The following is a 27833-nucleotide window of genomic DNA, read 5'->3' on the forward strand; positions in this document are numbered from 1 at the left end:
TTAGCCTTATTCCTTTGTATGTTAATTTTTGCTTTTCACTTGTAGCTTCTTAGGTTTATTTTTTGTTAGTTTTATTAATATTGTCTTGGTGTATTTCTCTTTGGGTTTATCCTTTATGGGACTCTCTGGGCTTCCTGGACCTGGTCTCTATTTCCTTTTCCATGTTAAGGAAGTTTTCAACTATAATCTCCTCAAATATTTTCTCATATCCTTTCTTTTTCTCTTCTTCTGGGACCCCTATACTTTGAATGTTGGTACATTTAATATTGTCCCAGAGGTCTCTAAGACTGTCCTCAATTCTTTTCATTCTTTTTTCTTTACCCTGTTCCTTGGCAGCTATTTCTGTCATTCTGTCTTCCAGCTCACTTATCCTTTCTGCCTCAGTTACTCTGTTATCAATAGAGCATTTTTAATTTCAGTGAATGTGTTTTTCATCACTGTTTATTCTGTATTTCTTCTAGGTCTTTGTTAAATGTTTTAAGTGTCTCTTTCATTTTCTCCATTCTATTTTCAATATTTTGAAAATTCTTTACTATCATTACTCTAAATTCTTTTTCAGATAGGTTGCCTATTTCGTCTTCATTTATTTGGTCTTGTAGTTTTTTCCCTTACTCCTTCATCTGTAACATATTTTTTTGTCATTTCATTTTCCTTTTTGATGAGTGGAACTGTGTTCCTGTCTCACTAGTTGTTTGAGCTGAGGTTTCCAGCAGTGGAGTTTGCAAGCAGTTTGGTAGATCTGGGTCTTGGTGTTGAGATGTGGACCTCTGGGATCCCTCACTCTGATTAATATTCTCTGGGACCTGACATTCTCTATTGTTTCAGCAATTCATACTCAGTGCTCCCACCTCAGGGGCTCAGGCCTGATCTCTGGCCAATGAACTGGGATCCCACAAGCCATGAGCTGTGGGGGGGAAAAAAAAAAACTTTAAAAAATAGGGGGGAGGCAGAACAGTAACAAAAAATAGCAACCCCTGAAGGGTAAAAATGTATTCCAAGAGTAAAGAGAGAGAAGAAGAAAAAGGCGGGGGTAGGGGGAATTATATATATATAAATAAGAGGGGGCAGAATATAAGTAAGAATATAAATAAGAGGGGGCAAAGACTAAAAAGTACTAAAATAAGTTTAGAAAACTAACAGAAATAGTAGAAAAAAATAAATATATGTATGAAACAACTACTGGAGAGTAAAACCAAACTCCACTGGTAAATAGTAAAAATAATAATAAAAACCAAAAGGCAGAACAAACCTTGGCTGTAAAGGGTAGGGTTTAGGTAGGGAATGGCTTAAGAGGTGGCAGTTTTTAGGTGGAAGTGGGAGTCCAGTGAGGGTGAGGTCCTGACTCAGGACCCAAGCCTCCAGAAAAGGCCCTGGATGAGGATGGAGGGAGGCCCAGGCTCCATGCAACTGAGGTGGCCTCTGCATTGCCTTTGGCTTTGAGGAGTAGAAGATAAGGTCCAGGTCCCAGGAGGCTCCCAGGGCTGAGTGGGTGGCGGAACACCAGATGGATTCCCCTTTCCTCCACACCTGTAAAGACCCCTTCCCTGCTGGCCCTAGGTGGGCAGTGTGTGCCCTTGATGGTGGCCCTGAAGGACAGAGGGGGCCCCATAGAGCAGAGATGGATCCCCAGAGGGCAGAGGGCTCAACCTGGAAAGCAGAGAGCTCAGCCTGGAAAGCAGAGGGGAGGTCAGAGGGAGAAGGGCCCTAGAGGATGGAGGGGGTGCCCCCCAGAAGGAGGAGGGAACCAGAGGGTTTAAGGGGGTCCCAGATGGTGGAGAGCCAGTTTCAGAAGGCAGTCAGGGCCCTTGGAGGGGTGAGGGACTCACAGAGGACAGGAACCCTGGAGGGAGGAAGAACATGGAGAACAGAGAAGGAATCTGGAAGGTGGAGGCGGGTATCCTTTATGGCTGAGTGCTCAGCCTGGAGGGATGACGGTGCCTGAGAAGGGGGGGGAGGGCCTTGAAGGGTAGAGGGGAGCCCCAGGGGTTTCCCAGAGGGAGGGAGGAAATGGGAAGATGGAGAGCAGAGGGAGGCCTGGAGAAGTCTTTGGAAGGTGACCTGGGCCCTGGACGGCAGAAGTCATCCCAAAGGACAGAGAGAGGTCAGCCTGGGGGCCTTAGGAAGCTTCCCAGGGCCCATGGGCAGGGGACACCAGGCAATTCTCTATTCCTGGAACCCTGCAGGAGCCTCCCCACTCCTCATGTGCAGATGACCCACGGTGTTGGGGATAAGGAGTGGGGCTGGGGAATCCCTGCAGAGCAGGGCACCCCAGAGAACAAAGGGAAGATGGCTCAGTGGGAGAGTAGATAGGGCCACGGAGGGCAGAGGAGCCCCCAGAAGGCAGATACCCCGGCCCCTGGCCCCAGAAGATTCCCTGGGGCCAAGTGCAATGGGTACCCCAGGAGGGTTCCCCACTGGATCCTCCAGCCCTCTCAGGGGTCCCTCCCAGTGGAGCAGGCACACTGCTCTGGATGCCCAAAGGCACCCAAACCATTCCCAGCTTGGTGCCCAAACCTCTTCCCCTCCCCCAGCAGCCCTGAACTCCTCCAGTTGGAGTGAAAGGGAAACCACGGGCTTCCTCCAACCCTTGAGGATCCCTCCCCCTCCTGGCCGAGCAGGCATGCTGCTCCTGCCAGCCAAGGGCTCCCAAACCGCTTCTAGTGTGCCCAAATGGCCCCTGCACCCAAACTGCTTCCCCTCCCCCAGCAGCGCCTCTATCCTCCCAGGAAGTGAAAGAAAAGCACGTCCCTCCCTCTCCCAGCCAAGCAAGCACACTGCTCCAGGCACCCAAAGGCATCTAAGAAGCTCTTGGCACCCAAATATTCCCCGAGCCCCAACTGCTCCCCCTCCCCCAGCAGCCCCTCTGTCTCCGGTCCTCTGGCCTGGACCTTCCCTCACTCCCCACTTCCTGGTACCTGATCGCCCCTGGGGCTCCTCCTGGCAGGCTGTCTGCCAGAGATCCCTCACCAGTGCCTGATAAGCCCTTTCAAATGCTGTCCAGATCAGCAGCTTTCTACTCAAGACAGAAATCCAGTAGGCTTCATGAGATTCACACATAAAATAGGTGAGGTTTGCAGGAAATAATGGTTTTAGTGTCACGTTAATGTAATTCACTTAGTGGAGAGATGGACTTTTTAACTCCTAAAGCTCCTCATTACATTAGCAGCTAGTTGGTGATTAATCTAACAAGTAGAGATATGAATTGAATTACTTTGGAACATTCAAGCTGACAAAGTGTTCTTTCTTCTGTCTTTCCTGAGAAAGTATTCTTGTTGGTATGTTGAAACTGATTCTTGCACTGGTGTTCTTCACATCTGTAATCATGATCATTATATGCTGTATTTTCTTAATGTTGCTGTGATGCTAGTTTGATGGGGTGCTATATAAGCAGCTAAATGTCTCTAAAGTAGAGGTTGGCAAACTTTTCCTATAAAAGACCAGATGGTGAATAGTTTAGACTTTGCAGATTGTATGGTCTCTGTCCCAACAACGCATCTTTGCTTTTGCAGTATGAAAACAGCCATGTGCTGTACTGTGCTTAGTTGCTCAGTCATGACACTGCATAAGTCAATGAGCATGACAATGTTCCAATAAAACTTTATTTACAAAACAAGCAGTGGGCTGAATTTGGGCCACATGCCATAGTTTGCTGATCCCTGTTCTATAGCAATGGTAACTCTGTCAGGCTATACTGCGATTTTGCTATGTTCAAGTATGCCTGCCTGAACACTAATCCACCCTACATTAGTGATACAAATTATCATTCATGAGCATCTACAATATACCAGGTGTCAGCCCACATTACTCCCCAAACATAACCATATTCTTAACAGTGGGTCTCATTACTTCCAGTCTACAGATGAAGCACAGTGAGGCCAAAAAATTTTCCCAAAGTCACAAGGTGAAGAAGTCACAGTGTCTGAATATGACCCCAAATCATTCAGTCTTTTTCCAGCTCCAGTATTCCATTTTCATGATCACTGTCATGGCTATGCACTGCTTCCTTTTTCTTTCAAACCCCAACTGACATCTCCCTTAACTAAATTCCTTTCATATTGGACTAAAAGAGCAAGGGCATATAGCCTCCAAGTTATTTCACTATTAACATTTCACTATAGCAAAACTTTAGTAAAATGCCTCTATCATTAATTTTCATTGTACTGAACTGTCCTAAAGGCCTTCTTAACACTGATGGTCAAAGCCAAGAAAGCTGAAAATTCCAGATTGTGGTCAAGTAACTATACAATTAGATGCAGATTTGTTGTTTTTAACTATGAATCTCTGAGTATACATTTGAGATGCTTTTGAGCTGCTTATGAGTAGTTTTATTTCCAGAAATCAGATAGAAGTACTGCTAAATTCTTAATAGTAATTATGCCTGATATTTGTACAGTGCTTTTCTAAGTGTCCTCATGTATTCTCCGGAGAAGGCAATGGCAACCCATTCCAGTACTCTTGCCTGGAGAATACCAGGGATGGGGGAGCGTGGTGGGTTGCCATCTATGGGGTCACACAGAGTCAGACACGACTGAAGTGACTTCACCAGCAGCATCAGCATGTATTCTCTCTTTTATTGGTAATAATAAATAGCAGTAATGCTTTCTGAATGCTGATCATATGCCAGGCACTGGACTTAAAACTTTATGTGCATCACTTCCTCTAATCCTTCTGCATTGCTATGAGGAAAGGCTGATATCCTCTCCAATTAATGGATAAGAAAGCTGAGATGTGAAAAAATTAAATACCCTGTCCCAGATCATCCCAATTGTATATGGTGAAATCAGGATTTGAAAGACAGTTCACTACACATTAGATTTTTAGTTGCTTGAAGGTGAAGATTGTATCTTGATTTATAGTACCTCCTCCTGACAATTCCATGCCAATCTTGAATAGTATCTTAAAAGAATGTGAAATGAAGTTTTAAAAAATTACAATATACTTCTATTAGGAAAAATAAGATACCAAAGTGTATATAGAGTACAAGTATTTTTTTATAAGAAAAAAATAAAATTATATCTAGATTCTAGAAAAAATTATCAAACTGTTATTGATAGTTGTGGTATTATGGGTGAGTTATGGACCATTTTTTTTCTTCTATTTTTTCATATTTCTATTTTTATATATATTTTTATTTTTAAAAATAATGATAACAAAAAGTTTAAAATGATCAATTAAAGGAAAAAGAATAATAACTGATAGAGTTCTTCCAGTGTATTAGGAACCAAGAGTCTATCCCCCCGGAGGAGGGCCCCAAGGACGTGCAGAACATGCTAGTGTGTCCACACTAGGAAGTGGGGAGGGGGCTCCAGTTCTTTCACATAAGGGATGAAACACAAATAGACTTGAGGGGTGAATGTCTTGAGCAGATGCATGTTTGTGTGTTCCTGCACAGTGAAGCCAAACAAACCAAAACATCAGAGTTTGGAGCAGAGAAAGATTTCTTTCAGGGCCAAACAAGGAGAGACGGGTGGCTTATGCTCTGCTGCTGCTGCTGCTAAGTCACTTCAGTCGTGTCCGACTCTGTGCGACCCCAGAGACGGCAGCCCACCAGGCTCCCCCATCCCTGGGATTCTCCAGGCAAGAACACGGGAGTGGGTTGCCATTTCCTTCTCCAATGCATGAAAGTGAAAAGTGAAAGTGAAGTCGCTCAGTCGTGTCCAACTCCTAGCGACCCCATGGACTGTAGCCCACCAGGCTCCTCCGTCCATGGGATTTGCCAGGCAAGAGTACTGGAGTGGGTTGCTTATGCTCTAAAGTTTGACAAAACTTTTTTTTTTTTTTTTTTTTGGCCACACCGCTTAGCTTGTAGAATCTTAGTCCCCTGACCAGGAATTGAACCCATACCACTGACAGTGAAAACCCAGAGCCCTAACCACTGCACACACTGCACCACCAGGGAATTTCCTCAGCACAGCATTTTTAAAATGCCAGGTGAAGGGAGCGAGTCCCAGGGTATGTGATCAGCTCATGCATAATTCTCTGATTGGCTGATGGTGGTGGGATAACAGGAAAGTGTCATAGGGTTTAACATGATCAATCCTTGGGTTCCAGGAGGCCTGGGTGCTATGTGTTGAAGGTCATTGTGTAGTTCACATCTGTTGGGTGGGAGGTTTTCACATCTGGGGAACAACTCAGGACATGTTCATCAAATACTGTTATCTGGGTACTTCAGAGAGGAGCTGAAGCAGAGGATGTAGTGGAAGGGTTTGTCTCAGAAAGGCCCCATAGGATCCTGCTCAGTTACACAAAGATGTAGCCATTAGATAAAAGTGTGTCTGGGAGGAGGCAGGAGCTGTTTCTGTGGAGAGACACGGTTTGCAGGGCAGACTTACTGATGAATGCAAGTGTCAATCAGGCACCTTCCAAAATAGAAAGGAAAGGTATTTTCTAGACTCTGTGCATTTGGTCCTGGTTGGGTGGGGAGGACAGCCAAACGGAAGGCAGATATCCCCTCCTCCCTCCTCTTTCTAAAGTATCCTACAAAGTTTTCACTATAGAGCCAATCACATTATTTTCCTGCTCAAAATCCTCCAAGGGCTCCCCACCGCCTCTTAGGTGACTGCAAACACTTGGGATGCACCTGTAAGGTCCTCCACTTCATGGAGCTGCTCCACCAGGATTGCCTCCAACTCTTCCCCTGCACAACCTAAGGCTACAGTGTAATTCAGCCACTTGGTGTGTATTTTCTCTTTTACACCTTCAGTCAGTCTATTCCCTCCCTAGAAACATCCTCCTCACAGCTGTATACTTAATATTCATAACCTAAAAGTTGAGAGTTATGTTTTACTTGGTGGAAATTTTTAGGACTTCAAGCCCTGGAGACAGCATCTCAAGTGGCCTTGAGAGAACTGCTCTGAGGAGGCAAGGAGAGGAGCCAGGTATATAGAAGTTTTGCCACAAAGGCCAGGTAGTCTTAACATCGAAAGATTATTGTTAATTAAAGAGAACCAAGTTAGGGAACTAAACACTTTTCTATGTATGGGAAGATGTAGGAGTCTGGGCTCACTGAAGTAATTTCTTTGATATGCACCTCAGCTATCTGGGACCAGTATCCTGTGTTTTCTCATCCTGAGTTTCCTCCGGGTTCACTGTAGAGAGTGGCTACACTCTGATGGCTACTAGATGGCAGGTGTTCTTACCTTCCTGAGTTCCCTCAGGGTCCACCAGCTCACCATCCCTGGTGGCTGCAATTGCTGATGACTGTGACATCCTTTGTTTTCTTTTTCTCACAATCTTATTTTATAGTCAAAATCCATCAACTTTCCCTCTTCTCTGTTGTTCATTCATTTACACTTAACCCTTGGTTATGTTTATGTGTATACTTAGCACCAAACTAGATAGCACTTTGGAGGGCTGAGAAAAGGTTTTATCCTTCCTTGAATCTTAATATCAAGCACAAGTTTCCATGATCGGTATATTCCTTAAGAGTATTTTTTTGACCTAAAGACTAAGATGGCTTTAGGTTTTATTCTACTTTGCTGCCACCTGGATTTCTGGGGCAGGGAATAACCTGGTGAAATACATAGTAAGAATGTGATGACTAAAGTTGCATCTCAGATAACCTCCTATTATATACACAGTGTTCATGTCACTCATTCATTCACCTGTGTATTCATTCATATATCCAGTAAATACGTGTGCCACTAAAAACTAGATGCTATAGAAAATGCTAAGGAAAAGGTAAAAACATAAAAGAAAATAAAACATAATTCCTCTTTTCTGAAGAGTTTATAATGTATTGGGGTAAAAAGCAAACTTAAAAGAAAGATATGCTGCTTCCAGTATTAAAGTGCCTGTTTGTTTTATGTTATTCTGCCACTGAAAACAACTGTAAACACTGAGCAAGATATATGGGACGTCTCTTTGGGAGTTTTTAAAGGCAGTCAAAATTTAGGAGTGGAGAAGCCAGGAAGAAGAGAAATCCATTGAGATGATTCAGATAGTCTACACAGATTTTCCACTCAAGGCAATTCCATAAGGCTGATTCATAAATCCTAGGGAGAAAACAGCTGCTAAAAAATAAACTGAGCAGTGGTTTTGATAGTCTCATGGTGTTGGGGAAGCAAAACTGGAACTCAGGGTTACAGGGCCAGCTTGGGTTATTTGTAGAGGCTTCAGAGGAGGGAAGCAGCCCAACAGTTGGAGTGACTTACTCTCTCAGGGCATTCACTAATTAGCAAATAGCAACTTAGAAAGAAACTGAACCAAGAACTGTAGAGCCAAGAGAGTATGGCCTAGAGCCTGCTATACACAGTGAAATATGTCAGAAAGAGAAAAACAAATATCATGTTTTTTAAAAAATATAAAAACAAGTAACACATATACATGAAATCTAGAAAAATGGTACAGATGAACCTATTTGCAGGGAAGGATTAGAAACACAGACATAGAGAACAGACTTGTGGACACAGTGTGGGGAAGGAGAGGATGGGATAAACTGAGAGAGCAGCACTGACATACATACACTACCATGGGTAAAACGGCTAGTGGGAAACTGCTTTGTAACACAGGGAGCCCAGCCTGGTGCTTGTGATGACCTAGAGGGGAGGGATGGAGGAGGGGTAGGAGCAAGGCTCAAGAGGGAGGGGATTATATATATACACATACACACACACACACATACATATATATAATTATGGCTGATTCACATTGTTGTATGGCAGAAATCAGCACAACATTGTAAAGCAATTATCCTCCAATTTAAATATTTTTTAAGTAAAAGAGAAAAAAAAAGAAATAACAGATATAAACAGTCTTCCAGAGACTCTCACCAACAAAAATGAGTATTGACGGCTTTTCAAGGAGAAACATCCATCATAAACAGTGAGTTTTTGAGTGAGAGTCTTAAAGGACTATACCTAAGGAATAAAGAAATCAGAACTACATCAGACTTCTAAAGACTTTCAAAAAAACCAACCTGTATAAAGAGCTCAACCTTAATTGGATTCAGGTGACTGCCCCCTTTATAACTGCTTGCTAGAAGCTAAAGTCTCATCTAAAGCCTTTATAACTGTTTTACATTGTATCTAGTATTACATGATGTCTCAGAAAATGAAGATCATGGCATCTGGTCCCATCACTTCATGGGAAATAGATGGAGAAACAGTGGAAAGTGTCAGACTTTATTTTGGGGGGCTCCAAAATCACTGCAGATGATGACTGCAGCCATGAAATTAAAAGACACTTACTCCTTGGAAGAAAAGTTATGACCAACCTAGATAGCATATTCAAAAGCAGAGACATTACTTTGCCAACAAAGGTCCATCTAGTCAAGGCTATGGTTTTTCCAGTGGTCATGTGTGGATGTGAGAGTTGGACTGTGAAGAAGTCTGAGCGCCAAAGAATTGATGCTTTTGAACTGTGGTGTTGGAGAAGACTCTTGAGAGTCCCTTGGACTGCAAGGAGATCCAACCAGTCCATTCTAAAGGAGATCAGCCCTGGGATTTATTTGGCAGGAATGATGCTAAAGCTGAAACTCCAGTACTTTGGCCACCTCATGTGAAGAGTTGACTCATTGGAAAAGACTCTGATGCTGGGAGGGATTGGGGGCAGGAGGAGAAGGGGACGACAGAGGATGAGATGGCTGGATGACATCACTGACTCGATGGACGTGAGTCTCAGTGAACTCCTGGAGGTGGTGATGGACAGGGAGGCCTGGCGTGCTGCGATTCATGGGGTCGCAAAGAGTCGGACACGACTGAGCGACTGAACTGAACTGAACCTAACAGAAACAGGTAATATTAAGAAGAGGTGGCAAGAATACACAGAAGAATTGTACAAAAAAGATCTTCACGACCCAGATAATCACGATGATATGATCACTCACCTAGAGCCAGACATCCTGGAATGTGAAGTCAAGTGGGCCTTAAGAAACATCACTATAAACAAAGCTACTGGAGGTGATGGAATTCCAGTTGAGCTATTTCAAATCCTAAAAGATGATGCTGTGAAAGTGCTGCACTCCATATGCCAGAAAATTTGGAAAACTCAGCAGTGGCCACAGGACTGGAAAAGGTCAGTTTTCATTCCAGTCCCAAAGAAAGGCAATGCCAAAGAATGCTCAAACTACTGCACAATTGCACTCATCTCACACACTAGTGAAGTAATGCTCAAAATTCTCCAAGCCAGGCTCCAGATGTTTAAGCTGGATTTAGAAAAGGCAGAGGAACCAGAGATCAAATTGCCAACATCTGCTGGAACATCAAAAAAGCAAGAGATTTCCAGAAAAACGTCCACTTCTTCTTTATTGACTATGCCAAAGCCTTTGACTGTGTGGATAACAACAAACTGTGGAAAATTCTGAAAGAGATGGGAATACCAGACCACTTGACCTGCCTCTTGAGAAATCTGTATGCAGGTCAGAAAGTAATGGTTAGAACTGGATATGGAACAGCAGACTGGTTCCAAATTGGGAAAGGATTACATCAAGGCTGTATATTGCCACCCTGCTTATTTAACTTACATGCAGATTACATCGTGAGAAATGCTGGGCTGGGTGAAGCACAAGCTGGAATCAAGATTTCTGGGAGAAATATCAATAATCTCAGATAAGCAGATGATACCACCCTTATGGCAGAAAGCAAAGAAGAATTAAAGAGCCTCTTGATGAAAGTGAAAGAGGAGAGTAAAAAAGCTGGCTTAAAACTCAACATTCAAAAAACTAAGATCATGGCATCTGGTCCTATCACTTCATGCAAATAGATGGGGAAACAATGGAAAAGTGAGAGACTTTATTTTTGGGGGCTCCAAAATCACTGCAGATGGTGATTGCAGCCATGAAATTAAAAGATACTTGCTCCTTGGAAGAAAAGCTATGACCAACCTAGATAGCATATTCAAAAGCAGAGACATTACTTTGCCAACAAATGTCCATATAATCAAAGGTATGGGTTTTCCAGTAGTCATGTATGGATGTGAGAGTTGGACTATAAAGAAAGTTCAGCACTGAAGAATTGATGCTTTTGAACTGTAGTGTTGGAGAAGACTCTTAAGAGTCCCTTGGACTGCAAGGAGATCCAACTACTCAACCCTAAAGGAAATCAGCCCTGAATGTTCATTGGAAGGACTGATCTTGAAGCTGAATCTCCAATCCTTTGGCCACCTGATGCAAAGAACTTACTCCTTGGAAAAGATCTTGATGCTGGGAAAGATTGAAGGCAGGAGAAGGGGACGAAAGAGGGTGAGATGTTTGGATGGCATCACCAACTCGATGGACATGAGTTTGAGTAATCTCTGGGAGTTGGTGATGGAAAGAGAAGCCTGGTGTGCTGCAGCCCGTGGGATCACAAAGAGTCAGACACGACTGAGTGGCTGAACTGAACTGTCTAGTATGTAATAAAAATTAACAAGCATAACCAAAGGCAGAACAGATAATAACAGGCCCACAGTGTCTGTAGTCATTGTCAACTTAAAAAATAGTCAAAACCTAAGAGTTGAGAGTTATGTTTTATTTTGTGGGAATTTTTAGGTTTTCAAGCCTGGGAGACAGCATCTCACATGACCCTGAGAGTTGGAGGGTCTATCCATCTGTTTCACGGAGGCAGGCAGGATGGGGAGTCAGGTTTAAAGAAGTTTGCAACAAGGGGCAGGTAGTCTGAACAAAGAAGATTATTGTTAATTAAGGAAAATTATTTCCTTATAATTTATTAAGGAAATATTTCTTTACATATTTTGAGTTAAGAAATTTAGTGCTTTTCTATGTATAGGAAGATGCAAGAATCTGGACTTAACTGAAATCATTACTTTAATATGCATCTCAGCTATTGGGGCCAGCACCCTGCAACTTGATTTTTCACATCCTTAGTTCCTCATTCACCATAGGGAGTGGGGGCAACTTGTGGCAGCAGCTTAATGGCTGCCAGTTGGAGGCATTGCTCTTTCTCGGTGCCCTCTGGGCCCAGAAATTAAATTTGGAGGCTCAGAATAGCTGATGACTGTGACATCCGTATTTACTATGGTGGAAATACTCCATTTCACACATCAGACACAGGCTTTACAATAACTAGGATGAACCTGTTTAAGACAGCAGATACACTGCTTCTTAGAGACCCGGCATTTGAACTGATCTTTGAAGACTGCTTGGGACTTCAATCAACCAAGTCCTGTCTTCTCAAAGGACTTGGGGGTTGAGATACAGCTCCTTCTAGCCAAAGGTGATGAAGACTAAAGCAAGGAAGGGTCAAATTCAGGGGTATTTTATCCAGGGCTGTAGCAAATGTGTTTGTGCAAGGGGGAGAGAAAAAAACTCATTTTTGCTTATCTATTTTAGGATTTCTTCAGTAAATCTGACCCATTTCTGGAAATTTTTCGAATGAATGATGATGCAACTCAGCAGCTTGTGCACCGAACTGAGGTGAGAAGTGCCATCTTCAGTTTTGCCGTCTCGTTTCCTTAACATGATACACTGACTTTACCTTCTTAATGTCTGTAGGTCTCCCCCAAGACCTGGGGTCTTCCCAGTCCTCTCTTTATTCTGAATGTGGGTGTTATAAGAGGAGACCCTTTCTCACACATATTCTCCACTATTGACCTTTAATACAGAAAGCCAGCAACTTATTAATAATAAAAATATGAATCCTAGTCAACATTTGGTGAGCGTGACGAGGTGCCAAGCAATCTACTGAGTGATTTTACATACACCATTTTATTTACTTCTCACAACTATGCCTTGACATGGCTATTATTACCCCATATTACAGACGAATAAGCTGAACTTTGAGGAGGTTAATTCACCTTCCAGTTCTCACAGTGAGCAAGAGGTAGAGCTAAGGTTTGAACTGTTTGTGTTTGACCCTGAGCTTTGCTGTAATTTGAGAAGCCAATCAGCCTCCCCAGGGAAGTCCACATACAGTACTGATGTCAGGTCTGCATATGAACAGCTGCCCTGTGTCAGCAGGTACTTGATCTGGCTGCCTCTCCCTCTCATACTCCCACCTTCTCTCCACATGTCTGTGAACCTCATCCTTCAGTATCCCACCCACCACTACCCGTGACCACACACCCACTTAACAACCAACCCTAGACTCCACTTTGTATTTTATTTTCTGTATAAGTTTGTTCAAGAGAGAGACTTGTTGGGGTGAGAAGTGCATTGATAAGGAGGAATGGCTCAGAGCTGAAAGAACTGTTGTGCTTGCAGCATAGCGTAAAGAAAGAAGGAACTGTCATGTCTCCTACAGGAGTATAGCAGGTTCTGTGTTCCCACACCTCACACTGGAAATCCAGTTCCTTTTTCCTGAAGTGGTAGAGTTGCACGTAGCATTAGGGGAACATTTCATGTCATATTTAAGGTAAGCAAAAACTGAATAATCTTGGACAGGCTAGTCTGTGAATGTCATTTGGTACATGGTTAGCATTTAATAAAAGAATGAATACATGAATGGAGCTGGATATACATAGTATGTCCACTCCCTGTAATAGCACAGTATGACTCTTTGGACAGTCACAAACTATTCCCTAGGGAATAGTTTCAAATGCAACTTGGATGGTTACCCTGAGTGGCACCTCATCACCACCACCAAGTAGAACTTTTTCCCCATAGAAAGATTCCTTTGATGGAACGAAGTTCTTTCAGAAGAAGTAACTGAATGTTGGAGAGAATCAGAAGTGGTACCCATTCATGCCTTTGCCCAACCAGTGCACGGGGACTTGAATGTACAGGGAGAAGGAAGAGGGGTGGCATCATATTAGACTTCTCTCCTGACGGCATCCCTCCTTTCAGTTTTAATGCTGGTAAATTCCCCTGTTCCCAGAGTCTCTAACACTTCCCCATACCCCATTGTGAGGAGCTCCTGGAGTCTCACAAGAAATGTGATTGTAAAGTTTTCCAATGAATCGATCAACATAACATTGCTTTTTCCTCTTTCTTATTCAATAGATATAAAATAACCAGGCAATACTATTCTCCCTGGGTAAGCACATGTGTGCACACACACATACAGATTTAAATTTCTAGTAGAAATTTTGATTTGTTATTGAGTTTTACATAACTGTTGTAGTGAAACATCTTCACTCTTAATATTTCTATAAAGGTGAGAGATTTAACCAAAATAATTTTATCTAACTTTTCTTCTCACTATCACTTTGATCATTCAAGGAATGAGAACAAAAAGCAAAGTCACACAGGAACATTATTTTTCTACTCTTTAATGCACTACAGGAAATTTAATAATGAGCCTACAGTATACTCAATAATTCATCATTATATTAAGGAATTCAGAAGAAGAGGGAATCACTTATAAAATAATTATGTTGGATAGAGAATTAATTTTTTTACAATACTAAGATTTCTGCTAACTAAAAACTTCTTATGAAGGAAATCAATATGACAGAATTCCATTTAACTTCATTTGTATGTCCGCTGGAACAGTGGTTCTCAAATATCATGCATCAGGATCACCTAATGACCCACCTAGGGAGTTTCTGTCAGTATATCTGGTTGGAATCTAGGAATTTGTACTTAAAAAGTTCCTGCAGTTCCAAGAATCACACTTTGGGACCCAGCCCCAGCGCATACAGTACAATCCTAGATATGAGCAAATACTCACACATTCTAAACCAAATTGAATTATTTGAATCATTTGATGGCAGAATAAGACTTGACTCAAATGGACCCTCAGGCAGAATTTAACCAAGTTCATGATTGGTAAACTGCTTTTAAAAGAATTACACTCCATTATAGTCTTAGTTTGTGATCCTGAAATTCTGAAGATCTGCCTTCATGCCTTCCAAGCATACTCCTAGGATTTTTCTTCTGACTTGCAATTTGATCTAACCAAGGTCACGGGTCACCAAAGACCACTCAACTGCAGCAATAGAATTTCCCACCTGTAGACTTTATGTATGCTGACCTCAATAGAAGGGAATTGATGCCATAGCAATGACCTACAGAACAGGGGATCCTTTATCAGAGGCAGAGGCAGCCCATCTCCTTAATCCTACCCTCTTTTGACATAGAAAGGGTCATCTCCAACACCCACATACTGTACAATATTATTGTTATTATTCATAAAACAACACCCAGGCTAGTGATCACAGGAGTTCTGCCCATAATGTTCACTTAGTGAGCACCTTTCAAAGGTTTACTACTGCAAGTTTTCATTAAGGCACCTGTTGCAGACAACTGTCCGTTTCATAAGCTTCTCTAGCTTTCGATGCTTCTCAAGTAGTTTTTATGTTGAAAATGAAAATGTCAAGCATTTCCTCTCCCACCCACCACTCCTTTCTTTTTTCCTCAGGTTGTGATGAATAACTTAAGCCCAGCCTGGAAATCATTCAAAGTATCTGTAAACTCTCTATGCAGTGGAGATCCTGACCGCCGGCTGAAGGTCAGAAATCTGTCTATGTCTAAAAAATGCAGTTTTACATATTTAATCCTCCTGTTTCTCCTCAAGCGAATGTTGGCAGGCTCAAAATTTTCTGTAGCTTTTACCTAGATCTCTTAGCATCTTGATGAAAAAAAAACAAGGGGTTTCCTTCTGCTAGAGCCTTTGAGGCTCCTGAGATAATAAGAGATAAATCCCAGTTGTGTTAGGTTGAGAAGCAAATCCCATGGCTTCTCAGAGAGAAATGTGGCAATAAGTTCAAGGACTAATTTGGAGTTATTATAAACACAAATACTGTTGTTGTCAGTTATCTACTGCATGAAATACCACTCCAAAATTTAATATTTAAAACTATAACCATTTATTTAGCTTATGATTTTGTGCCTTGGCAAGCTGAGTTCATCTAAGAGGATCTTCTGGAGAAAGGCAATGGCAACCCACTCCAATATTTCTTGCCTAGAAAATCCCATGGACAGAGGAGTCTGGTGGGCTACGGTCTATAGCGTGACAAAGAGTTGGACATGATGTCCAAAGAGTTGGACATGTGACATACACCATGCCACAAGAGGGTCTTCTCTTGGTCTTGGGTGGACTTCCTCATGTACATGCAGTCAGCTGTACCAAGCAGAGTACCTCTCTTCCTGGGGTTTGTCTGGCTATCCTCTGGAATGACCAAGGTGGTAGGGACATTTGTTTCTCATCATTCAACAAGTTAGTTTGGACTGATACACTCAACAACTTTAGGGTCCAAAGGATCCAGGACAGAAGATGCACATGTCTTGAGCCCCAGTCTCGGACTCACATGAGGTCACTTCCTCTGTGTTCTACTGGCCAGTCACATGGCCATCTCAGATTCAGGGATGAAGAAATAAGACATAGACTCTACTTCTTGGTGGAAGGAGCTGCAGAATATGATGGCCACTTTTTTCAATCTACCACACATGTTTTTTGAATATCATGGGAATGTAGAAGTTGGAAGACAAGATGCGTTATGACAATCAGGATGACCAAAGAGGACAACAGGCTAGTGCCAGAACCAGATTCCCAGAGGTGTTCCTTATGGTCCTTGGTCTGGCTCTCACGCTACCTTGGAAGTCCAGAAGCTCCATGTTGTCAGTGTCCCAGAGGTTATTCTATCAATCAGGATGACTAAGTAGATTCAATAGAGGCCAGAGCCATAAACCAACAGATAAGTTAGTTCCTGTTTAGTGAAAAACATGGCCCTCAAGCAAACTCAACATTCGTTATCAACTTTACCAGGTCATTTTCTCCATGACCTGGATGACCTGGGTTAACTATGGGGAAGACCATTATTAGAGGGTTGTGTGAGAGCCTGAAAACAGAGCCAAAGAAGCTGGATAGTGGAAATGGTTAATGGCTTCAGACTTTAAAAGCCTGGTACACCTACCACCGCAGTGGAATAATAATAAGCAGACTAAACATTCATATTGGGGCACCAGCTCCCCTGGAAAGTGTTGGATGGGCACTGCCAATGCTTATATTTGTAACTTTACACTTTCCTTACTCTTTTTGCCCTGTAAACGTCTTCTAGTGGATATAATTATTGGATTTGTCAATGTTATCCTTCAGATCAGAATTCTATCTGTTGGTTACTCTCAGACTCTTCATGTGACTTTACATCTTTGCTTAAAAACATTGTTTGGACTTTGTACTATCTATGGACATGCTTACTTCTGTGGTCTGGATGAAGAGTTCAGAATTATCCCTGATATCTCTTGTGGAAGCCTCCACTTTCACTGCAACTGTCTTTCATGCCAAAACCAAGACTCCTGGTTATTTGGGCCTCAGGTATAAGCTCATGTGCAGGGTGGCCAAGACCTATAGCTTCAGGTCTGAGGTGGGGACTGTCACCTATACTCTGAGCAATCCCATCCCACTCCCAAGAAGAGAAATGGACCCTTTGGGACAAAAATAAGATAATGCCCATATTAACCACAGGTCAACTTAGTCCTGGGGCATTGCTAATTCAATAAAAGGAGATGGTTATCTGTAACTGAGTAAATAACAAATATGTGGAAAAGGAGAACTTTGTGGTTTTTTTGAGTGCTCTGCTGTCTGTCTGTAGAGGACAAGTGGGAATAAAAGAGAGACAAGAAGGAAGGAAGGAAGACACAGACAGAGAAAGAGAGGATCGGGATTTCTCAACAGCTGTACCACTGACATTTGGATTTTTTGGCAGGGGGCAGGGCAGGGGAAGGGGTTGTCCTGTGCATTGTAGGATGTTTGGCAGCATCCAGGCTACAAAACACTAGTAGTAGTACTTTACCCCCATCAGTCATACAGCCCAGAGTATATTCAGACATTACTAAATGTCCCGTGGAGGGTAAAATCATTTAGAGAATCTCCTACAAGGCTGGTTAAGACAGATTATTGGGCATTACCCACAGGGTTTCTGATTAATCAGGTCTGGGTTGAGCCTGAGAATTTGCACTCTCCAACTTCCTGGGTGATGCTAATGTTGCTGGTCCTAGACCACACTGAGAACCCTGGCACAGACATTTGCCCCTTCGTTAGAGCCCTTCCTCAACTCAGTGCCCCCACCACTTTCTACCATTCAGTCTCCCCTCTACAATCTTTTCTCTGCCCAGCACTCATGCCCACCCTGCCTTCCCCAAGCCTTCAGGACTTGGCACATGCCCCTCCCTGCTCCTCACTCTTCTACTTTTCTTGGATTATCATCATCTGCTAATTTCCTTCAGATCTCTTCAAAATCCCTCCACTTCCAGAAACCTTCCCTGATGTCTTTAGCTTCCATGGGTGCCCTCCAGTTCTCTGCACCTACCTCAGGGAGACACCTCTCTACTTGTTTAAAACATTTCTGTTTCCATCTCTCTTTCCTGAGCATGTGACTCATTCTTCCTGGTTTGCTCCTGCAGGGTGAGAACCATGTTTCTTTCTGTGCATATGCATGCATCCAGCCCAGTGCTTGGCACAGGGTACACACAGAAGCTGTTTCTAGAGGGAATGGATGGAGAACAGGGAGTGCTACAAGGTTGACAGCACCTGATTGGGCTAGAGGGGATACCCAGGTGTGCTGAGCTCCCTAGGTGACAAACCCAATATCATCACTCACCTGCAGCTTTTTTGAGAGGCAGGAGAGACTTCCTATATTGTTCTTTATTTGTATTCATTATTTTGTCACAAATGCCATTGTGAAATTCTCATAGTGCTGTTCCACTTTAGCTTTCCCTAATATAAAATGGTGCCATATGCCATATTGGAAGGCAGCACCTCCTTGCCACCACAAAAAAAAAAAAAAAAAATAGAAAGCGAACTTTTAAATTAAAAAAGTTTTAAGCCCTCTGTCCATTTATAGTCTCAGTCTTAGCAAAATTCTAACAATGAGATCTTGGTCCCAAATGAGACTTGATATCTTTAGCTCTCATTTATTCAGGGTCACAGTAACACCAAGTTGAAGTAAAACCAGCGCTTTCTTTTGTTTTATTTTTCCTATTCCTCCTTTTGGGGGAAAAATTTTTAAACAAATAAGTATTTTTCAGAAATTATTTATTTATTTATTTATTTATTATGAAAATTTTTAAACATCCATAAAAGTAGTCAGTTACCTGTTTACAATAACCAAGACATGGGTGCAAACTTAATGTCCATCAACAGAGGAATGGATAAAAAAGATGTGTTACATATATACAATGGAATACTACTCAACCTAAAAAAAAAAATGAAATAATGCCATCTGTAGCAAATGGAAATGCCTGGAGATTATCATGCTGAGTGAAGTAAGTGAGACAGAGAAGGAGAAATATTGTATGACACCTCTTTTATGCAGAATCTAATAAGAAATTATACAAATGAACTTATTTACAAAACGGAAAGGCTCATAGACTTAGAGAACGAATTTATGGTTGCCAGGTGGGAAGAATAGAGGGTAGGGATAGTTAGGGAGTTTGGAATGGACGTGTACATGGACATGTACACACTATTATATTTAAAATAGATAACCAACAATGACCTACTGTATAGCACCAGGAATTCTGATCAATGTTATGTGGCAGGCTGGATAGGAGGGAAGTTTGAGAGAGATTGGATACATGTATATGTATAGCTAAGTTCCTTTGCTGTCCACCTGAAACTATTACAACATTGTTACTCAATGATATTCCTCTCACCCTCAATCTTTCCCAGCATCAGGGTCTTTCCAATGAGTTGGCTCTTTACATCAGGTGGCCAAAGTATTGGAGCTTCAGCATCAATCTTTCCAATGTATATTCAGTGTTGATTTCCTTTAGGATTGACTGGTTTGATCTCCTTGCAGTCCAAGGGACTCTCAAGAGACTTCCCCAGCACCACAGTTTGAAGGCATCAATTCTTTAGTGCTCAGCCTTCCTTATGGTCCAACTCTCACATCCATACATGACTACTGGAAAAGCCATAGCTCTGACTATACAGAAATTTGGCAGCAAAGTGATGTCTCTGCTTTTTAATACACTGTCTAGGTATGTCATAGCTTTTCTTCCAAGGTGCAAGTATCTTTAATTTCATTGCTGCAGTCACCATCTGCAGTGATTTTAGAGTCCAAGATAATAAAGTCTGTCACTGTTTCCATTGTTTCCCTATTTGCCATGAGTTGGTGGGGCTGATTACCATGATCTTAGTTTTCTGAATGTTGAGTTTTAGCCAGTTTTTTTCACTCTCTTCTTTCACTTTCATCAAGAGGTTCTTTATTTCCTCTTCGTTTTCTGTCATAAAGGTTGTGTCAACTGTGTATCTGAGGTTATTGATATTTCTCCTGGCAATGTTGATTCCAGCTTGTGACTCATTCAGCCCAGCATTTCACATGAAGTAATCTACAAAGAAGTTAAATAAGCAGGGTGACAACAGCCTTGATATACTCCTTTCCCAATTTTGAGCCAATCTGTTGTTCCATGTCGAGTTCTAACTGTAGCTTCCTGTCCTGCATACAGGTTTCTCAGGAGACAGGTAAGGTGGTCGGGCATTCCCATCTCTTTAAGAATTTTCCAGTTTGTTGTAATCCACATAATCAAAGACATTTGCATAGTCAATAAAGCAGAAGTACATTTTTTTCTGGAATTCTCTTTCTTTATATATGACTGAACAGATGTTGGCAATTTGATCTTTGGTTCCTCTGCCTTTTCTAAACTCAGCTTGTACAACTGAAAGTTCTCAGTTCATGTACTGTTGAAGCCTGGCTTGAAGGATTTTGAGCATTACCTTGATAGAATGTTAAATGAGTGCAGTTGTGTAGTAGTTCGAACCTCCTTTGGCATTGCCCTTCTTTGGGACTGGAATGAAAACTGACCTTTTTCAGTCCTGTGGCCACTGCTGAGTTTTCCATTGAGGGCAGCACTCTAACAGCATCATTTTTTGGTATTTGAAATACCAAAGCTCAGTTGGAATTCCATCACCTCCACTATCTTTGTGCATAATAATGCTTCCTAAGACCACTTGACTTCACGCTACAGGATGTCTGGCTCTAGGTGAGTGGCCAAACGATCGTGGTTATCTGGGCCATTAAGAACTTTCTTGTACAGTTTGTCTGTGTATTCTTGCCACCTCTTCTTAATCTCTTCTGCTTCTGTTAGGTCCTTACCATTTCTGTCCTTTATTGTGCCCATCTCTGCATGAAATGTTCCCTTGGTATCTCCAATTTTCTTGAAGAGATCTATAGTCTTTCCCATCCTATTGTTTTCTCTATTTCTTTGCACTGTTCACTTAAGAAGGCCTTATCTCTCCTTGCTGTTCTCTGGAACTCTGCATTCAGTTGGGTATATCTTTCCTTTTTTTCTTGGCCTTTTGCTTGTCTTCTTTTGTCAGCTATTTGTAAGGCCTCCTCAGACAACCACTTTGCCTTTTTGCATTTCTTTTTCTTGGGGATGGTTTTGGTCACTGCCTCCTGTACAAACCTCTGTCCATAGTTCTTCAGGCACTCTATCTATCAGAGCTAATCCCTTGAATCTATTTGTCACTTTTACTCTATAAGGCGTTTGGTTTAGGTCACACCAGAATGACTTAGTGGTTTTCCCTACTTTCTTCAAGTTATGTCTGAATTTTGCAATAAGGGGCTCATGATCTGAGCCACAGTCAACTCCAGGTCTTGTTTTTGCAAACTGTATACAGCTTCTCCATCTTCGGCTGCAAAGAATATAATCAATCTGATTTGGTATTAACCATCTAGTGATGTTCCTGTGTAGAGTTGTCTCTTGTGTTGTTGGAAGAGGGTCTTTGCTATGACCAGTGCATTCTATTGGCAAAACTCTGTTAGTCTTTGACCCACTTCATTTTGTACTCCAAGGCCAAACTTGCCCATTATTCCATTATTCTCTTGACTTCCTACTTTTGCATTCCAGTTCCCTGTGATGAAAAAGACATCTTCTATTGGTGTTAGTTCTAGAAAGTCTTTCAGGTCATCATAGAACCATTCAGCTTTAGCTTCTTTGGCACTAGTGGTTGGGGCATAGACTTGGATTACTGTGATGTTGAATGTTTTGCTTGGAAATAAACCAAGATCATTCTGTTGCTTTTGAGATTGCACCAAATTAGTGCATTTTTGGACTCTTTTGTTGACTATGAAGGCTGCTCCATTTCTTCCAAAGGATTCTCACCCACGGTAGTAGACATAATGGTCATCTGAATTAAATTCACCCATTCCTGTCCATTTTAATTCACTGATTCCTAAAATGTTGATGTTCACTCTTGTCATCTCCTGTTTGACCAAGTTCAGTTTACCTTGATTCATGGACCTAACATTCCAGGTTCCTATGCAATATTGTTCTTTACAGCTTTGAAATTTACTTTTACCACTAGACACATCCTCAACTGGGGTATCATTTCTGCTTTGGCTCAGCTTCTGCATTCTTTCTGGAGTTATTTTTCTGCTCTTCCCCAGTAGCATATTGGTCACCTACCAACCTGAAGGGCTCATCTTGCAGTGTCATATCTTTTTGCATTTTCATACTGTCCATGAGGTTCTCAAGGCAAGAATGCTGAATTTGGGGTTTGTTCATTGACATGTGAACAAGGTCCAAGCATTACATTTGACTGAAATATCTCCAGTCTCTTTCAGTCTCTCTCACTCTTTTTTATCCTTGCAACTTACTTACTGAAGAAACCAGCCTGTTTTTTTTCCTCTGTGTACCCTCTAAATAGCTAGCTGGGTTTGATCAGATTCAGGGGTTATTTTGTAGCAAGAATGTTTTACAAAGGATGGTGCTCTTTTATGATCTTAACAGTCACTGAGGCATATTGCCTACATACATGATTTCATTAGAATTTCCAAAATGGTAGTTTTCTAATTCTGTTATTCCTCTTTATTATTTAGAGTTCTTTACAGAAAAACTGTCTGGTTAACAGTTCAAGAACTATTTGGTTCCCTGGGGTGTGATTTGTATAAGAAAGACAGGAAAATGCTTTATTCTTTCTTTTTTAAAAACTATTTTCAGAATAACACATTTCTACTCTAGCATCCTTCATTGGTGACTAATGGGATCCCTCACATTATCAAGAATTCATGATTTTTTAATATATTCTAGTGTTTCAATCTATTTCAGTTAATATTATTCCTTTGAAATCTTATATTGTTCCATGTTTCATGAGTTAAAACCCCTTCAAATTCTCTCTTGAGTTCTTTTGATGTAAGCTTAGTAGTTTGGATGGGATTGGGGTGGGAGGGAGGTTCAGGAGGGAGGGGACATATGTATACCTATGGCTGATTCATGTTGATATATGACAGAAACCAACACAACATTGAAAGCAATTATCCTCCAATTAAATATATTTTAAATAATAGTTTCCTTGCTTTCTGGTATCAATTTTTTAAATTCAAGAGTTTGAATTTTTTTTCTGTAAGATACGTATCTCCTTATGAATGCTCAATCATACTTTAAAGTCTAGAGAGAATTCCTCTCCATGGTTGAAGCTCTAACCCATGGAACTGTTGTGTTCCTTTGTTTAATTTTGCTTTCAGCTTTTAGAATTTAATTTTCAACAAAATTAGTTTTATAATTATATAAAATGCTTACATGATTCTAAAGTCAAAACTACAAAATATATTCAGAAAAGCTTAGCTCCTATTCTGTTTCTTCTAGTTTTTACTCTCTTCCCTTATAAGTAATTGTTGTGTAGCGTATTTTAATACCTGATAGAACTAGGTTTTCTCACTTCTGTATTCTTTGTCTTTTAAGGATTTTCTTGAGTATTTTCTTGTTACTCTTTCCAGTCAGTTCTTTCATTGCATTTGTAAGCAACTAGTTGTTCAGTCACCTAGTCATGTCCGACTCTTCATGACCCCAGGGACTGCAGCATGCCAGGCCTCTCTGTCCCTCACCATCTCCCAGAGATGTGTTATTCTAAAAATAGCCCAAGTTCATGTCCCATTTGAATCAGTGATGCCATCCAACCATCTCATCCTCTGTCACCCTCTTCTCCTTCTGCCTTCAATCTTTCCCAGCAACAGGGTCTTTTCCAATGAGTCATCTCTTCACATCAGGTGGCCAAAGTATTGGAACTTCAGCTTCAGCATCAGTCCTCTCAATGAGTATTCAGTGTTGATTTCCTTTAAGATTGACTGGTTTGATCTCCTTGCTGTCCAAGGGACTCTCAAGAGTCTTCTCCAGCACAACAGTTAGAAAGCATCAATTCTTTGGTGCTTTGCCTTCTTTGTGGTCCAGTTCTCACATCCATACAAGACTACTAGAAAGACCATAGCCTTGGCTATATGGACCTTTGTTGGAAAAGTGGCACACTGTCTAGCTTTGCATAGTATTCCTGCCAAGAAGCAATGGTATTCTAATTCAATAACTGCAGTCACAGTGATTTTAGAGCCCAAGAAGAGGAAATCTGCCACTGCTTCCACCTTTCCCCTTCTATTTGCCATGAAGTGATGGGACCAGATGCCATGATCTTATTTTTTTAATATTTAGTTTTAAGCCAACTTTTTCACCCTCATACTTTACCCTCATCAAGAAGTTATTTAGTTCCTCTTCATTTTCTGTCATTAGAGTAGTATCATCTGCATATCACTGAGGTTATTGTTATTTCTCTTGGCAATCTTGATTTCAGCTTATAACTCATCCAGCCCAGCATTTTTCATCATGTGCTCTGTGTATAAGTTAAATAAACATGGTGACAATAAGCAGCTTTGTCATACTCCTTTCTCAATCCTGAACCAGTCAGTTGTTCCATACAGGGTTCTAACAGTTGCTTCTTGACCTGCATACAGGTTTCTCAGGAGACAGGTAAGATGGTCTGGTATTCCCATCTCTTTAAGAGTTTTCCAGAGTTTGTTATTATCCACACAGTCAAAGGCTTTAGCATAGTCAATGAAACAAAGGTAGATGTTTTTCTGGATTTCCCTTGCTTTCTCTATGATCCAGCAAATGTTGGCAATTTGATCTCTGGTTCCTCTTTTTGAAACCCATCTTGGACATCTGGAAGTTTTGGTTCATGTAATGCTGAAGCCTAGCCTGCAGGATATTGAGTATAATCTTACTAGCATGCTGTCATCCAGTGGTTTGAACATTCTTTAGTACAGTACTGCCCTTCTTGAAAATTGGAATGAGGATAGACCTTTTTCTGTGGCCACTGCTTGGTTTTCCAGATTTACTGATATAAGCAACTAGTACCAGAAGGCAAAAACTGATAGTATTTTTATTGAAATTGCAAAGGAAATCTCTTCTAATGCTGTGTTCCCAGCTCAGAACATGACTTTTCTTCCAGTTCATTCAAGTCTCCTTTTGTATTTGCAAGAGCACTTAGTGTCCCTCTTAGACATTTAGAATATTTAAGTTTATGCCTAGTTTGTGGGTGTCTTTCTTTCTCTTCCATTACTCCTTCAGACTATTGTTTGCAAACATAAAAGCTGTTGAATTATTTTCTCAAATTACTATTTTACTGTTGTATTGTTGTTTATGGTAATTTTCTGTAATTTTTTGGAGTTTTAAAAATATATTTCATCTGGAAATAGTGATAGTTTTGCTCCTACTCACTTACCTAGTGATTCTTCTTATTTATTTGTGTGGACCAGTGCTCCCAACACAGTGTTAAATAATAGTAAGAGTGGAGGGCATACCCATTAGCCTTATCTATCACTATAGTGGAAAAGCCTCTCGTATTTCCCTATTAATTCTGAGAGGTTAATTTTCTAAAGTAATTGTGAAGCTGTCAGAGACTTAGAACTTTCTCAACCATGTCTACTGAGCCTTAAATACCTGTGGTAGGATTCATAGAGGATTCTTTCTTGGTAACTCAAGAGATGATGCTGCAACCAGCTGAAATGTCTTCTGAAGTATGTAAAAGACTGCACTGCTTCCTGAGTAGATTTAGGGTTACACTTAATATTATCTATTTAATGAAATATTCTAGTAGTCATGTATAGATGTGAGGGTTGGACCACAAAGAAAGCTGAGCGCCAAAGAATTGATACTTTTGAACTGTGGTGTTGGAGAAGACTCTTGAGAGTCCCTTGGACTGCAAGGAGATCCAACCAGTCCATCCTAAAGGAAATCAGTCCTGAATATTCATTGGGAAGACTGATGCTGAAACTGAAGCTCCAGTAGTTTGGCCACCTGATACAAAGAACTGACTCCTTGGAAAAGACCCTGATGCCAGGAAAGATCGAAGGCAGGAGAAGAAGGGGACAACAGAGGATGAGATGGTTGGATGGGATCACCAACTTGATGGACATGAGCAAGGTCCAGAAGTCAGTGATGGACAGGGAAGCCTGGAGTGAAGCCCTAAAACTGAACTGATGTATTTAATATCTAATGCTACCTATTTAATGAAATAGGTTTAATAATTGATATTGGTTATTTAATGAAATTCATATTTTATATTAGCTATCCAGTGAAATATATTTAATGTTAGCAATTGAATGAAATTATCCATGATTTCTATGGCATATTAGTTCTGTTCAGTTCAGTAATTCAGTCATCGCCAGCTTTTTGTGACCCCATGGACTGTAGCATGCCAGGGCTCCATGTCCATTACCAACTCCCAGAGATTACTCAAACTCATGTCCATCGAGTTGATGATGCCATCTAACCATCTCATCCTCTGTCATTCCCTTCTCCTCCCACCTTCAATCTTTCCCAGCATCAGGGTCTTTTCAAATAAGTCAGTTCTTCACATCAGTTGGCCAAAGTATTGGAGTTTCAGCTTCAGCATCAGTCCTTCCAATGAATATTCAGAACTGATTTCTTTTAGGATGGACTGGTTGGATCTCCTTGCAGTCCAAGGGACTCTCAAGAGTCTTCTCCAATTCCTTAAAAAAAACTGCAAATAGAACTGCCATATACCCAGCAATCCCACTGCTGGGCATACACACCAAGGAAACCAGAATTGAAAGAGACACATGTACACCCCAGTGTTCGTTGCAGCACTGTTTATAATAGCCAGGACATGGAAGCAACCTAGATGTCCATCAGCAGACGAATGGAAAAGAAAGCTGTGGTACATATACACAATGGAATATTACTCAGCCATTAAAAATAATACATTTTAATCAGTTCTAATGAGGTGGATGAAACTGGAGCCTATTATACAGAGTTAAGTAAGCCAGAAAGAAAAACACCAATACAGTATACTAACACATATATATGGAATTTAGAAAGATGATAACGATAACCCTGTATGCAAGACAGCAAAAGAGACATAGATGTGTAGAACATTCTTTCAGACTCTGTGGGAAAGGGCAAGGGTGGGATGGTTTGGGAGAATGGCATTGAAACATGTATATTATCATATGTGAAACGGATCGCCAGTCCAGGTTTGATGCATGATACAGGGTGCTTGGGGCTGGTGCACTGGGATGACCCAGAGGGATGGGATGGGGAGGGAGGTGGGAGGAGGGTTCAGGATGGGGAACACATGTACACCTGTGGCAGATTCATGTCAATGTATGACAAAACCAATACAATATTGTAAAGTAAATAGCCTCCAAAAAATTTTTTTTAAAAAAATAAATAAAAATAAAACAAAGAAGAGTCTTCAACACCACAGTCCAAAAGCATCAAATCTTCAGCACTCAGCTTTCTTTATAGTCCAACTCTCACATCCATACATGACTACTGGAAGAACCATCAAAATCACTTCATGTACTTCTAACCAAACTTTGAGGTAGATTCCATGTGTTCATTTTACAGATGGAAAAACTGAGGCTCAAAACCCCATGCATTCAAATGCCAAATTTCATGCTTTTTGTTGAATTGTACTGCCTCTATTTTGTTCTATTTCATATAAAATAAGTCACCCTTATTTTATAATATCGTTATATCTATATCCCATTACTCTTACCCAACCAAAATGTTTATCATCATTCAAATATTTAATAGAAAGACATGTCTCTATGTAACATAGTTCATAAAGTCTGAGAAGCTATCAACTATTGACTATACCACTAAAGGGAGAAAAAACACTCTCAGTGAAGCTATAACACAGTGCTTTCCTACCAATTTGTGGTTGTTAAGAAAATAAATATGTGTCTCTTTGATCCTGTGAAATATGATATGAATCATT

General features: G+C 41.1%; 1 protein-coding gene across 1 annotated transcript in view; it reads left to right on the plus strand.

Moving 5' to 3' along the window:
• CPNE4 (copine 4) overlaps positions 1-27833 on the plus strand; it is a 690441-nt gene that overhangs the window by 511191 nt on the left and 151417 nt on the right. Inside the window, exons 6-7 of the mRNA XM_070386976.1 lie at positions 12269-12352; positions 15237-15326. Coding sequence (XP_070243077.1) covers positions 12269-12352; positions 15237-15326 — 174 coding nt within the window. The remainder of the gene's footprint in view (positions 1-12268; positions 12353-15236; positions 15327-27833) is intronic.

Source organism: Bos mutus, chromosome 1, assembly GCF_027580195.1.
Source record: "Bos mutus isolate GX-2022 chromosome 1, NWIPB_WYAK_1.1, whole genome shotgun sequence".
Lineage (NCBI taxonomy): Eukaryota > Metazoa > Chordata > Mammalia > Artiodactyla > Bovidae > Bos > Bos mutus.